The sequence below is a fragment of the Lonchura striata genome, chromosome 7 (assembly GCF_046129695.1).
Source record: "Lonchura striata isolate bLonStr1 chromosome 7, bLonStr1.mat, whole genome shotgun sequence".
Classification (NCBI taxonomy): domain Eukaryota; kingdom Metazoa; phylum Chordata; class Aves; order Passeriformes; family Estrildidae; genus Lonchura; species Lonchura striata.
In genome coordinates, this window is record NC_134609.1 from 3,355,284 (window position 1) to 3,371,046 (window position 15,763).

A 15,763-nucleotide genomic window follows, 5' to 3' on the forward strand; every position below is an offset into this window, starting at 1 on the left:
TCAGGCTACCCACACTTCTTATTATTACTACTAAAGTGCTTGAAAGAACCAGAGTCCTAATGAGCCATAATGAACATCACATCCTGAGAATATGAATGGATGCTCCTTATGCAACCCAAAAAGTCAAATGAGAGTTGGACCAAGTATCCTATTGTGGAGGAATGCCTGGATGGGAAGCTACCTCTGGTCCTGCCTCCACATTCCACCAGTCCTCAGGATAGACAGGACAGAGGTGTGGCCAGACAGACCTCACCTTCTTGGAGCTCCCAAAAAATCACAGATCCCTTGAGGACTGCTGCAATCAAACCTCTGACAGGCTCACAGATGGGGGAATGAAGGTGCACGAAGCTGCTCTGGGGTCTGGGCTCTGGCCCTCTGACAAGCACAATCTGGCTGGGCTTGCAAGCCTGTCCAGGACCTGAAGCCTTGGCTAAGAACAGTGATGCTGAGCAGAAACTTTAAATGAAAGCCAAGGATTAGTTAGCAGGAGGACTACTGTAAGTCCCCCTTATAAACATCCTGATGTGACTGAGCAGCATGGTCTCAATTTTCAAAAGGAGAACTTTAGAGCCTTAGTCTCATTTACCATGAGCTGACTCAAGAGTTGATGTTCAAGCTGGAACAGTAGTAAACATAACTAAAGGGAAAAACGAATCCCTTTGAAGTCCATGGATCATTTTTTGTGTCTCTTCTAAGCAGCTTAGAATAATAATATTTTCACAAACATTTGCCCAGTTCTATCCAATTCTACATCTGCAATGGACCAGAGCTCCTTGGCAATTAACTGAGTTGTGCCCTCCCACAGAGGGAGTTTAAATTTGACATTCCCTGAAACAATTGTTATTCTAACAAAGCCTGGGGTTGAGTTTTCCCCTGCTCTGGAAAGTTTATTTTTTATGCTTAATAAACTTCAAAGGACTAAAGGAACTGATTAATTACATCCTTAAACAATGTGAATAAAATGCTTCACTGAGGAAAGTGCATTCTCGTCATGCAGGGCAGGACTGCTCAAGCCGGATGCCCCTGCTGACCATATGCAAACTGAGGACCCTTCTCATACAAGTTCTTCCCAGCCACCTCAGTGACCAAATTTCCTAAGGAGTCAGGAAAAGATAATGCTTGGCAATGCTTTGCTTATGGATGTGGTTGCTACCAAAAATGTCTCCCTCTGCTGCTTCAGTTTCCTGACTTGTTTTTCTTTAATCCTAATAGCATATACATCGCTCCCAGTGCCTGCCATGTTTCTGGAAGTGCAGGATGGTCCAGGCTCAACCAATAATTGAGGGCATGTCACAGCCAGTGTCATCTCTGACAGATGCACATTCCAATGCTGGCTTTAAAGTGGCCTTCTGGGTTGTAGAACCCTCCTGCAATTTGCTCCAACCTACAGCTTCAAAATCCGTGTGCTGGGCCCATTGGAAGGCAGTGCTTTTGAACATCTCTGTGAAATCTTCCCCAACCAAGCGAAATCCAAGCAACAAGACTGGCCTGTCTAGGGATGTAAGAGCAGATCTGAACAGGTTCCTATAAGCACAGCATCAAGCAGTGACTGGTAGTCAAGAAAAAACAAATAAAAGCAATGATCTTATTATCTATTAAATCAGAAGACTGTTTACAAACATGCTCTTAATGGTGTTTTCTGCTCTGAGAAATCTTAAGGTCTTCTGCACTGCAATCCTACCTCCCAGCTCCCTTCCTTGTGAAAGGCTTCTTGCCTATTTCCTGCTGCAAACATAATGGGGGATTTTCTGGTCATAGTACATGATGTTCACAGCTCTCTTCAGAGCTCTGGGAATTAGTTCTGTATGAAACAAACCCAGTTGGCTTTGCATTCCACTGATATACCAGTTTCATCGGGCCTGCCCAGACACAGGACTGATGTATGCGTCAATCACTAATTTTTAAAAACTAAAGCACTTCATTGTTGCTTCCAGGAGGCAGCAGCTAAATGGGATCCCACTGACCTTTGGCAAAATCTAATCTGCTACATACTGAAGGTTAAGCTCCACCTAATTTTCTTTTTATCCTTTATCTTTCTAAGTCATCTCCAGGTAGAGTCCATTCAGCAGCACAGCCTTCTGCAAACATGCCAAGGCACTCCTTTTATGTTGGCTCAGAAGGTAAAATGCTACTTCATAATTTGCCAAGGACAACTCTTTAGGAATGTCCTGGAAGTTTCCCATCTGTGAACTTCTGTACCTTTTACTCACTTGACTTAGGGTGACTGAGAAAATTTCAGGCAACGGCTGTTAAATGCCACTGCAGCTGAGCCCCCTACAACATGGCATTGTTTCATATTTCATCCAGTGGTTGGGGGACATTCTAAATCACTCATGCTGTGCAGGTCTGCTATAGAGAGTGCTTTCCAATGCACTCTCCTATTATTAGTAACAAAGATGCTCATCTCACATATCTTTGTTTAAGAGAAATATGATTCCACCAACTAGAAAGAGACAGCTTCATCTGTTAAAGTCTTAAACCAGTTTGTATGGATTGCTGTTTTTATTAAGCCTTGTTCAACCACAAGTACAAGGGAGTGTGGTATTACACAGTTATAGATGACAACTAACTAAGAATTAGTAATCAAATGGAGGAGAACTGACTCTCCTAAGTACTCGAAGTGGAGAGCACTTAAATATGACACATGATCATGACTTGACACTATTAGATACCCTGTATGTATATCCCATATACAAAGGTAATACTCTCTGTAAAGCCTCACTGGGATCTATTCCCCCAGGGGGTAAGTCAGATGGCTAAGAAAGTTGTTCTCTGCATCTCAAATCCAATTCCTGTCTATTCCCAGTCACTTTTAGATCCTTAACTGACAGGACTGGACTTAAAAATATTGCAAAAATCTTCTGTGAATCTGTGCAGAAGCTGAAAAACACCACACATGATCCATGCTAGTTTCTCAATAATGTTTTTTAGACTACATCAAAATACCTATATATGAAGAAAGTGGCCAAGCCAGTGGATAAAATTAAAAATTGGCAGACTATAATTGTTCTGCCAAATAAAAGGATGTAAAGTTTGCAACTGCTGTAACTGGGAAGGTTTCTATGCTTGTAAAAAAACTGTCATTTGACTACTTTAAGTTTCCATATGTCATTTTAAGCAATCTTTTATCTATTTCCTGTTTGTAAAATGGCTTTCACATGCTGAAGTCAAATATCTACTTTTAAATATAATTTTCTTTACAATACTTCCAAGAGAAAAGACCTATTTCTATCTCAATGCATAAATGAGAAACTTTTGAAATTTTAAAACCAATTAAAGATGATTAAGCCCTTGTAATGGTTTGCTCAAGTCAGATGGAAGGGGCCATAGAGATAAAGGCATATTAAACAGGGCAGGTCTGACATAGCCATTGTACTCCACAACTTCTCCTCATAAATAGATGGTGGCACTGTGTATGAGTGGTGGATTCTGCTCAACATTGAATTAAAGCACTCACTTGAAATTTCTGTGTCTAAATAGACCTGCCAAAGATCCTAGAACTGATAACTGAGGTCTGTGTCACCCCTTCCATCCACTGACTTGTGAAAAATGAAACAAATAAAACACAAAAGCTTCTCAGCAGTGTTTGCCATTATAAAGTATGTACAACAAATGCAGTTGGCAAACTTAATGCATATCAACTAGCCATAAAATAATAAAACCCAAGGTATGCACAGGGCAAAGTATTGCAACAGCTATCAATATAATACTCAGGGAATTTAAAGCAAAGGCAGATCCATATCGAGGATGAGACTGTTAACAGAAGAGTATGAGGTCAGGAAACCTCACGCTCCACATACAACTTAAAATTGCATCACAACAGTCCTCCCAACTTCAGCTTGCCTGCAAAGAGCACAGATGCCATTCTCATGATAGAAACAGGATCAGGCCCATCATTTCAGACACAGTCACTCTCCATGAAAGCTGGGCTCCTGGCTATGTCAGAGGGTGTAAGCTGTGCTTGCCTTGCCATTTACTCAATAGGAAGCAATTGCTTAGTTTACTCTCTATGAAGAAAAAGAACTGCTGGTACACTTTCATTCAAGGTGACAAATGACCCAAAAAACCAGAGAACATCTGTCACTGAGAAAAGGACAGGAGCTTTGAGACAAGTGTGGACTGAAGCTCCTCTGGCTGACATCCTAATGTATTTGATCCTTCCCCTCTGATCCTGTCACGTTTCTCAAATCTGGCTCAGTGGCCTTGTGGTCACAAATTCCCAATCCTATTCTTGCTCTCTCTCAGGTATAGAGGCTCACCTGCCTCAGCTTGTCTAAATCCATCCCTCTCCCTCTGGCACTAAAACTCAGGTCTCTCCACCAAGCCACCACTTTGGCATCTCTCCTTTTGTACTCAGTCCCCTCAAGCAAACCTGAAACATTGCTGTGAAAATTGCTCGCCTTCCTGAGCACTCTGAACATGCCATTCTCCCTTCAATCTCCCTCCTGGCCTTCCCTGGTGCTCTGGATCAAGTTCAAGATTTTAGCCCTCATTTTCATTGCACTTTACAACTCAAGCAATTACTGCTCATAATTGCTGTAACAATCTATCTATGGTAGCTATTCATTCATACATACCCATGAGCACGCCTACACACACCCCTGTACATAAGCATGGTATGTGCTGATTAATGAAAGATAGAGCAACAGTAAAAGCCAAATCAAGCATATATTTTTTTAAAGAATGTTAGATTTCACGTTTCACAAAATCCCAGGCACACCCATGCTAACCAGCCTAGGCTGCTGATGTACAGAGCAATGTGCTTTATTGCATGGAAGGAAAAGAGTGAGTTTTTAATTTTGGTTCAAATGACTTTCAGTTTCTTGATAGTGCATTTCTTCTTGTCATTTCTCTACAGAACAGATATGTCCCAGATTACTTCATAAACAAAGCAAAAATAATTTCTTTCATCTAACTGTGACAGGAACTGAACAGCTTAATCTGATCATTGTGTGCGAAGAAAATATTTCCAGTGACGACATCTTCCTATGTCAATTGTTTTTTTATTGCAGATGTCATCTTGATGTGCCATATTAATGCAGCTCTTTCTTCTCATTTCAAGATTTTAATCTGAGTTTGTTGCTCTAATATTTTATTGGTTCAAAATACATGCTGTAAAATCCGTGGCCATCAAATTTTCCTGTGAGCTAAAAATAAACTGTTCTCGTCAGATATGGTTAGCTGATAAAAAGTGTCAGAAACTTTTCTGAATTACTTTGATAACTTCCTGTTTATGTAGTACTGACCCTTGTCTAATAAAGATCTTTTACACTTGGAATAAGAGAAGATTCTGCAGCATACTATTTCTTAATGGACAATGCTGATTACTTTTGAAAGCCTTTAATACATTTCCCATATTAGACATGAACAGATGTCAGGGATGTTGCCAAGTGAAATTTCTTTTATGCAATCTTGGCTTGTTGTACAATAATAGCCCTTTCTCAACATGGGAAAAAATTACAGACCTAACTAATTTCCTTGACAGAGAAGAGTTACATATGTTTTCCACTTGGAGTTTTTACGACAAGTTTACAATTTTGCCAGATCTGGAACTAATTGGGACCATTTCCAAAAATGGCCCAATAAACCCACAATGAGTACAGCTAGTCTAAAATGCAGCAAATTATTGTTTGCTTTTACATTTTTTTTCTAACAGGGAAAAGTTAGATTGCACAATTATTTCATTTAAGTTGCTTAAACACTTACTGTTTCATATCCTCCCAGTTTTTGAGCAGCTTGAAACATAGTCCAAAGGTTAACTGTTAGAGGGACAATAAGTATTTAGATAAGCATTGCATTAGCCAACATATTTCAAAGAAATGTAAATTAAACAGTTTAAAAAAAAAGAAAAATAGAGAAAAAAAAGCTCACAGCCCCTGAAAAAGCTCCTGCGAAACATTTTCAAAAGAGGTATTTACATAATCTGAAGAGTAAATATTAGCCCATACTATATATATTTTTAATTACATATAAGAGAACACACTTACAGATTCCTTAACAGGACTGGAAAAATACACTGAGACAAAGGTAATAGGCTCATTTGACTTTGCTGATAAGAGACACAGTATAATGACTGTAGCATGTTTCCATAACTTTGATAATAAAAATTACTCACTGGGAAAAATGTTACTTTTAATTATTTGTTTAACACCAGTTTCATTAGCTTGCAAGCAAGACCCACACAGTGGCTCACAGAGCAGGCCTATTGATTAGACAATATCCAATATTTACCGCAGCTCAGATAATGGGCTCCATAATCAATGAACAATAAGCTGTGTTCTAACGGGCCCTGCGTGAATAAACCCAGATGGAGCACGAATGAGCATTACTGGAATAATTATGCTGTGGCTGGTTGTGCCTTGCCCGTGGCTGTGGGGTCAGAGCACAGAGGCAACTCAATTCAAAAGATGTGCTGGGAGAGAGTTATTATTTCCTGCACAACTTCTCTCCTTTCACGCGCCTTTTATCCCAGCCCCCCGTCCCATGGGGTCACTGCTTGCTGATGTCTATTTTATTTTATTTTTTTTATTTTGATAATTTAATTGTTAGAAGAAAAATCCATGTCGGTCTTATCAAATGTGTATGCACAATCCTACCAACAGCGATTCCCCACAGACACACTACCAATACTTGAGGTCAGCAGTAAGGCTGTGGACCATGGAGGACAGGATCTCCTTCTCCATGGGGGGATGCTCTGCTGTACTGTACGTACTGCCTCCCAACAGCCTATTTATATTGGCAATATTTGCACAAGCCTTGCTGGACAAATACAGAGCCCCATCCTGCAAACATTTCTGCTCTTCTCAGCATACTTTTGGTATTTAAGTATTTGCCGGATCAGGCCCCTACTTCATAATGAATGTCAGGCAATTTTCTATGTATTTCAGCTAAATGTTAAGAGCAGGCCCTACCCCCAGTGAGCAACTTTAGAAATAAAACTTTAGCTTGTCTTTTAAGCCCACCCTGTCTCCATGCTTGATGGAATGAAGAATAATATGGGGGGTGGGGGAGAAAAAAAAATTTCTTCAACACAAAATGTTCTGAAAGCCTCATTGAACCTTGTACTGCTTCAAAGCTATCAAGAGCTTTGCTTAGGCCTTGATTTAATCTGAATCAATGCATAATGCAACGAAGCTGTTCATAGTACATTAATTTTACTCCCATTTCAAGCAGCCAGTTTTCAGACAAACACTGTAATCATTCTGAGTTATATAAGTTTATAATGGCTGCTGGAGGCCTGTTGCAATCAGTGCCAATTGCTATTAGGTATGTAAATTGTTATGTAAAACATACAGGTTTGACATTCTTCATCAAAATAACACATGGTTTTAATCTAGGAGATAAATTAGAGTAAATAATATTTCAATCCATGGCGTTTTCCCTTTAAGGAAATAAAGTATCATTCAATCTATAGATAAGGAGGAGAAATAACCCCATTTACAGCTTTTGTTGGAAACTGTGAAAGATCTACATTGTGCTGCAATATTTATGCAAAATTCAGTTTCAACTGTATCTTCTCCACATACAATTAATTTACAGATTGTGGCACTAGAGACTGTACATACCAAAGCAATTCTCGAGACTGCATTCTGTATTAAGCAGATACAGTCTGGTTTTATTCTCCAAAGTCAGTAATTTATTAACTATAAACACATTTTGGGGCTTAAAAATACGATCCCTCTTGTGCCTTTCTTGACCAGTTTTAAATGTCTTCCTTTAATATTTGTCCTTTCATAAAGAACATCTGGGCACAATAAAGATACGTCATATTATTAACTCAGAAGAAAGGCATTACAGACGCTGCAGATTTACAAAACAGAAAACGAGAGAGTTTTCAACATGCCTATTTCTAGTCATAATCAGCGGATTTAAACCTATAAATATCCGGCAGCAACTACCCCAGAAGGAAGAGATGCAAATCTAGGCATAAGACAGTGAAATGCCTGGAAAATGTGTAGAGACAAACATGGTCCCTCCCCATCCATAAGGCTTTAAAATAGGCTTTGTGTGCAATTGCTTTCTCCAGAGAAGCCAAATCATTCTAAAATGTCAACAAGAAAGTGAGAAAAAGGATACTTACTCTGCTTAAAACCTAAATAGGGTATTCGTTCAATTGGTGTTTTCCTTTCTTTCATATATTTATAAAGAGCCACAAGGAAAGCCTGCTCATCAGCTCTGCATTCTTCACCTATGGCAATCTTTGATTTATCCTCACTTGAGCCTTTCTTACAGTTGCTGTTGTTACTCTTGGGTTTGGGCAAAGCTGACTTAGCCTCACATTTTACCTGGGAAGAGAAAAGATGTCATATCAGATCTGGGTAACTTTTAATTTTCACTTAAGGAATAAATACTCTCTCCTAGCAGAATGGATTGTTGAAAAAAAATGAAGGCCAAACCATGCAACTGTGTTTGAGGGGAAACAAAGGAAGCTATTTATAGACCTAAATGTCTTGTTCTGAATCTTAGTCACAACATTTTTAAACAGCCACATCTTTAAATCATTATAACTCACTGGTAATGCTCTCCAGATCTGCATTTTTATGACTATACATTGCTATGTCACAGCTTCTATCTCTCACATACACTTGCCATTAGCAGGTCTAATAATAACCCTTGTTCCAGGATTGACACTGAGCATTGTCAACTCCCGTAGACAACCCTTGGAGCTGAGGGTGCTCAGCCCCTTCCAGGAATGCTCAGCAGCCAGCTCTGAAATGACACATTTTTCTCTCCTTTGGCCCACCAAAATAGATGCAGATTTTGGCAAGCTTTATCCAGGCAGAGCTCTCACCACACGAGTGGAGGTCCTCCTGTAGCATGGACTCAAGTCAAGTGTATTAGAGCATCTGCTTAAATTTGAGCACAGCCCCAAGCATGTAGCAGAGGAGAGAGGCTGGTAGCTGGAGACTCTCCTGGTAGACACAGGCAACCCCAATAAACATTAAGTCCCAGAGCTCCAGGTCTCCCACTGGGCTGCCCAGCAAGTGTGTGCCAGTCAGGAAATCAATAAATTGGAACCACTTTACCTCTCCTCGGTATTCATACATGAGGAAAAATACCCAGTGAAACTGGCTTAATCCTGCAGTCCCTCTTGAAGATAATCCTGTCACTGAATCAAGCAAATTACAAATCGAGTGTTCACTACATTGGGACCATGGGATCAATAAATTTCCAATGAAATACTGGAAGTTCTCTAATAGAAGGTAGTGGAGATGGTTACATGTATTTTGGATTTGCACTGTCCCTTTCAATACTTCTGAGTGCTGTCAGGAGCCTTCTAGTAGTTCCATACCCCATCCAAGACATGTCCCAGAGGAAGCAGGGACACTCTAAGAGCCAGTACTTGGTATTTTAGGAGGGTACCAGAGGAGAGCAGGGTATTCTGCTGTGCAGGAAGGCAGGAGCTCTTTGTCAAGCAACCCATGGACCCTCCTTCAGAACTATCACTTCTAAATCAGGTGCTTTCTGGATTCTTGACAATTTGGAAGCAACTGCTATGAAGAGCATTACATAAGTGCTTGTAAACAAATAACAAACATATCACTGGAAAGAACACAACCACAATATGTTTTTTTAATCTTAATAAAAGATACTCTAGCATATCAGGCTCAGGGAAAACAAAATCTTTGTACTGCTCCGGGTATTAACTTTGCAGAGAGTACTGAGTTCAGGTGATCTGCGCCAGTTTTCTACAGATGCTGGACAAAGCAATGGTAGCTCCTAAGCAGAGTGGACAAGTGGTCACGATTTTCCATGGCAACTGATGCTGCTGAAAAACCTCCAATATTGGCCATTGGAGGGTACAGGCTCACTCCTCCCAGGCAATGCAGCAGGGACTGGGGAATGGACTTTCCGCAAGATTTTTCTTCTGCAAGATCACTTGCTGCTGATATATGTCCAGTGTACTGTTTGATATTTTCCAATTGCACAGTTCAAAGAGATGTTGTCTTCCTGTAGCACAGGACACCATCCGTTGCATTTCAGTAATAGATATGCCTCTTGATTAACCTTTCATAAAGATCATGGGTTTCATCTGAAACTCAGAGGAGCTAACAGGTTTGGTTTTTTCTCCCTGTTAAATGATCTTTGAACATCCTCATCCGCTTTTCAAGTCAGAGCTGTAATTCCTTGACTTTTTTTACTTTGGCACCTCACAAAAATTATTTAGCGGCTTCCAAAATGTTTAGATTACATTGTCATAGGTTTCAATGCTTCACCAAAGACGGGGTTAACACTCCCAAAAGGAATGCATGACTTCAATAATTCTAGGACTTTTAATTGGAGCTGCAAATTTGGAACAAATTCACTGGACCTGGGAACAACTTTTCAGTTTTGTCACCCACTTGCTTGGGTTCTCTTTTTCAAACTGGACAAAGACAACCTGGGCATGAACTCTATGTGAAATCAAAGCTCACAGCTGTGCAAGCAAACTAATGGCAAGGAATACTACCCTAAAGGAGACAAAGGCAAAGTAATGTTAAGAAAGCCACCAGGAGTGGGAAAAACCTGTGCTGCACACAATCTTCGTCTCTTTGTCTACACAGAAGCAGGGTCAAAGCCCCTGTGGAACTCAGAGGTGTCAAAATGTGATGGGCAGACTTCAAGCAGCATCAGGTTCAACAAAGCTTTGGTGAAGGCTACAGTGTTTCATCTGCTCAGCATTTGAGGCCCAAGCCTCACTTCTGGAACCCTGCCACCATCTGACAGGAAATATGGACGAATGTCATAACCAATGATTAATGAGAACAAAAAGGGCCCAATGCCATTCTGGGTAACACCAGTGTAAATCCAGCATAAACGTATCAAAATCAGTGAGAATGCTGCCACATTTGCTCCAAGCACCACAAACAGCCCTACTCTTTCAAAGCACAAACCCAGTGCCACAGTTGGGTTAAGCTGGATAAGATGGGGGTGCACTGAGATGGGGTCTGGAACATCTGACCATCTCCTGCTGTGTGTTCCATCAGAGGATGATGATCCATGGCCAGTGAACACTCATGGGTACAACTGTGTTTGTCTTACCCTGCCAGAGGTCACACACAACACAGACCACAACAGATCTGCATTTTACAGTTTCCATCAGATAATGGTTGAGGCACTCGGAATAAATCTCCAGAACTGAGAGCATGCCAGGCCACCTGTGGCCACAGGAAAAGCATATCCTGGCAACTTTTAAACTAATTTCCCAGATCCTGCTGTACAAATGAAGTGAGAGGTTTACTTCAGCAATTGCACTAGCAGATGTAATTAATAGATTCATTTGGGGACAATTTCCATGTTTAACAAGTTAATCCTTTCAGTTCCTCAAAATGATCAGATCAGCCAGTTTTAAAAAGCATTAGAACACACTGTGAATTTGGAACACTTTCTGAGAAGACGAAGCAGGTACGATGAGGGTCATCTGCTGGAGCCTGCAAGTTCCAAAAGCCTGTCCAATACTGATGACACATCAAGAATGAAAGGCTCCAGAGTCCTAGGAGTGTTTTGAGGGAAGATCTTGGTATATCCCTCTCCAGGAGAGCTGATCCTGCTGGAGTAGATGGCCTTGTATTCCTTTCCCAGATGTAGAGGGAACTTCCCTGGCATCTTCCCCAGGAGGCAGTAAAATTGATGCAGTGACCACCAAAGAGATGAAGAGAGCAAAAACAAAAGGAGGCACACAAAAGACCCACTCTCCCTGGCAGCACCTGCAGGTCCAGGACCACAAAGCCTGTGGTGCCATCCCTCTATTTCTAACAAGTCACCTATACTAGAATAGACCCAGAAATGCTCCTACCCAACCAGAACTCTCCCTTGTCAGGTTTGAAACCCTCAAAACGATCTGCTGATAGCTCAAGACAAACATGCCTGATGAGAACTATTAAGAACATGAAATTCAGCAAGTCATGACAACTATGTAGCTTGCATTGGTCTTGACAGGCTCAAAACCACAGCCTTTGGAACGCTCCTTCTGCTGTTTCCCAACCCAAACCATACAGCCACTGCAACTCCACCAGAGCGGTCACCCCAGCACTGAGAAATGAGGCCGCTGCCAGACAATGAGTGACATGATCTGAGAATGCAAGCAGCACTTCCGGTCAGGAGGGATTTTATCTGCAACAGGAATATGGCCAGGACTGCTGAATGCTTCAGCATCTGAATCAAGTGGATTAATCCCATTTAATGAGCAGTGTTCAGTCCTGCTCTCCATGGACCCATTGTCAGCATTAGCCAGACGTGGAGCACTCACAGAGGAGGATAACCAACGGTGAACTCCAACATGGAGCTTCAGATGACCACATCCCAACAGTTCCCAGCAAAGAGAGGATGGTGAGTGGATCTCTATTTCTACCCTTCCCCAAATACCCTTCTCCTCTCTCCCCAGTAACACACAGGCAGGGTCTGCACAAATTGCAGTACATCTGCTATGGAGGGTTTGATTCACTATCCTCCTCTTAGGGAAGTGCATCTACAGCCCTGAGACACAGATTGATGTGAAGAGCCACAGTGAAGTCACTGTGACTACATGCAAGGACATTATATCATGAGCATGTCTATTATTTATAATGAAATTAAGCTGGCCAAGATAATTAATGTTATTAATATCTGCACAATGATGAGCACAGTATGACTAGATAAATAGGTGGAATTACTTCTTATCTGAAATATCCTCCCATCTGACTAGTAGTATGAACCCTAAGATAAACAGAGAGGATAAACAATTTGGTATGAAGTGTTACTGTTGTTTTTAATTATCTAATACCTATATATCAGGTGCTGAAGAAGCAGAACTACTTGTGCTACAGTCTGGGGTGCTTTGACAATATGGTCCATGCCACAGTGCACGGGCAATATTTTGACATGAAAAATGGCTTGGGGGAAGGGGGAATTGAGGCAAATTGAGACATTTTCACACAACGGATTTTGCACATTCTTTCACAGAGAAAACATTCAGACAAACTCTATAGTATCTGGCAGGACCCTGCAACTCAACACACCAGGCTCCATCACCTCTTACCATGCCTGTCTAACACAATAGTACAGACTCCAACTGAGCACAATAGGGCACAAAAAGAAGAGAAACAATGACTTAAGAGCAGAGTTTCATCATGAACTTCAGCCTCTTTTATCGTCATCAACAGAAGGCACAATTTTAACTGAACTCCTAGGGAGGAGGAGGAGGAGGTGGAATTTAATTTGCCTTCCTGTGAGAAACTGAGAGCAGAACACTCCTACTTGACCTCTTTAACCTCTTAATCTCCCAAGACATTCACTGTGTACAACAATACCAACGCAAATGGATCTATAGATTCACTGTATTTCCTAAAGAGATGGTCACAACAATGGAAGTGTTTTTCAGATACACATCCATCTAATTTATTGAAACAATAGATTTGGGAGGAGCTGGTGTAAAAATTCAGTATATGCAAATCTCTTTAGCTGTTTAGCTTAGAAGTGTAAGTGACAAAATTGTGTCTCAGATAAAAATCAACTATTGCTTTAAGTAATTTTCCATCCTTGCACTTTAGAGTTTCTAATTAAATCATCTTGAAAGGAGCCATTTGTGCTGCTCTTTTTTTTAAGAGAAAACTAAATTCCTGTCTAAAACCACTCAGACAACATAGAAAATAGGATGCCATTTATACTACAGAAACTCCATTTTAAAATATTTTAAGGAAAAGACACAAGCCCACAAATATCTTAGAGATTAAGTCTATAAACACTAATCAGTGATCCAATTTTTACTTGCAGCATGGGCTAAGCACTGCAGCACATACAGAAGACTCTGTAAAAACATGCACTATTCAGCAAACCGTGGAACATGCAGCTCAGCAGTAAGTATTAAAGAAACAGCCCAGTTTTTTTTTTAAGCTTTCAAACTGAGTTTGTGCCTTTATCTTTTATTTTTTTTTCCAATTTAAAAATGTCGAGATCTTAACATCACGGTAATGTCATTTGTGTTTGCTTCTTAGAAACCATTACTGAGGCAGCTCTTGTTTCGTAGTCTGTTTATCTTCAAACTTATATTTAGAAGTACATTGTAACCGGGTGAGCTGCTCCCAGGTTTATTTTTAATTCGTAGATACTGTCACACACTGTGTTTGTGTGTCACAGAATGTGAAAACTAACACTAGATGCCAAGAAAGCTTAAGCACTACCAGTTACCAACAAGCTGATAGCATTAGGTTGTTAGGTGATTATAATTGCTGGTAACTTTGAACACAGGCATGATTTAAAGTGAAAAATAAAACTGTTGAAAAAAATTACGTTTACCTTCCCAAGAAAATAAGTTACACTCTAAATGTGAAACCACATACTGGGAAACAAAGGCAGGGTTGTACCTAAAAAAGAAGAGAGTGCCGAAAAGAGTATTATTAAGTGATTTACCTTGGCAACAGCTTTGCTTTCAGAATTATTGTTGGAATCCTTAATGCCATTTAATGAATCTCTTCTCTGTGGGCATGGCTTCTTTTTGCGTGGTCTGCCTTTAAGATTTGGCGCTGAAAATTAATGGAGAACACTTTGAGCACATTGTCTTACACTGGATTCTTAACAGCCAAAAGCATAATAAATAATTCCACTACAATCACTCACAGAAATGTACACATCTGTCTACAGTAAATGCTTATTACGAGATTCCCGTCCTCTAGGGGTTATGTCTTGACACACTATACATTTCTATAGAATATCCCCCAAGGCTACTCTATTCTACTTTCACATAACTAATTAATATAAAGTCAAACACTGGTCTCCCAAGGACTCAGAGAGAAAGCACAAATATTTCTCCCTGGTACAAAAAAGAACAAAATTTAATATTAATAGGCAACTTTGCATTAATCATCTTGCTGCCTTTATTTCTAATCTTGAAGCAAGAGAACTAACTGCTATTTCCAACTTTGGGAAACATCTGGCATTGTAAATGCTCTGAAATATTGAAATTCCTTACAGCTCCAAGAAATGTTTATATATCCTGTCAGTCTTGTCAAAGTTTTTCTAAAAAAGTTTAAGAAAAAAAATAAAAAAATTACCCCTGAGTCCTGAAAAAGATCAAAAAAAACCCTTAACAACTAGTTCTGGAAGTTGACAAGTACTGAAATAAGTGATTGATTGTTTCATAAGGGTTACATACCACACATACAAATTAACGTGAATCACTTTCAGTTTTGTCCAATTTTAAAGATAAAACAGCTCTGAAATAACACAGTGACTAAATCCTTGCTGTGCTGAGCCATACGAGGAATGCGATATGGATCATCATAAAAAATATCACACTCATCTTTCAATAGTGCTATTACAACATAAATTATGATCATATATAGAAATAATAGATGAAGCAGATGTTTGCTCATTATTACATCTCCCCTCAGCTTTCAGATTTAAAAATCAGCCTCCGATTACTATGGCAACATTTAAAATGATAAACAATCATTAACTAATGACTGTACCGAATAAGATAATTTCCTTTAAACCTTTAATTTTTAGGTAACCATTGTTTTTATTACTAAAAGGGATGATTAGAACAATGTCAGAAATCTAAACATCACAAACCTCTTGAGTGTCTTCTAATTGTTTCTAATCTTACATTTGTTACACAGTAAGCCAGTGGTTTCAGGACATTTTACATTTTAATTAGTTTGCAAACACAATAAAGGGTGCTAATTTGATTTTATAGGTTGAGTAGCACTGTCATATTTGGTCTGTTCAGAGAAAAAGAAAAGCTTTGGATTTAAAATAAAAAGTCAGATCCTTTTTCTTCCCCCAGCACTGGTGTAAGGTAAAAAAA

At 39.8% G+C, this 15,763-nt stretch overlaps 1 protein-coding gene across 5 annotated transcripts in view; it reads right to left on the minus strand.

The window, feature by feature from the left end:
* The window catches only part of ARID5B (AT-rich interaction domain 5B), a 117,653-nt gene that overhangs the window by 23,954 nt on the left and 77,936 nt on the right, over nucleotides 1–15,763 (minus strand). For 3 of the 5 annotated variants that reach the window (XM_021535394.3, XM_021535382.3, XM_021535373.3), the window contains 3 exons: nucleotides 14,368–14,480; nucleotides 8,081–8,285; nucleotides 5,707–5,759 (listed from right to left, as the gene is read on the minus strand). In XM_021535394.3, the coding sequence (XP_021391069.2) occupies nucleotides 5,707–5,759; nucleotides 8,081–8,285; nucleotides 14,368–14,480 (371 nt within the window). The remainder of the gene's footprint in view (nucleotides 1–5,706; nucleotides 5,760–8,080; nucleotides 8,286–14,367; nucleotides 14,481–15,763) is intronic. The other 2 variants (XM_077784518.1, XM_077784519.1) reach the window with 2 other exon arrangements.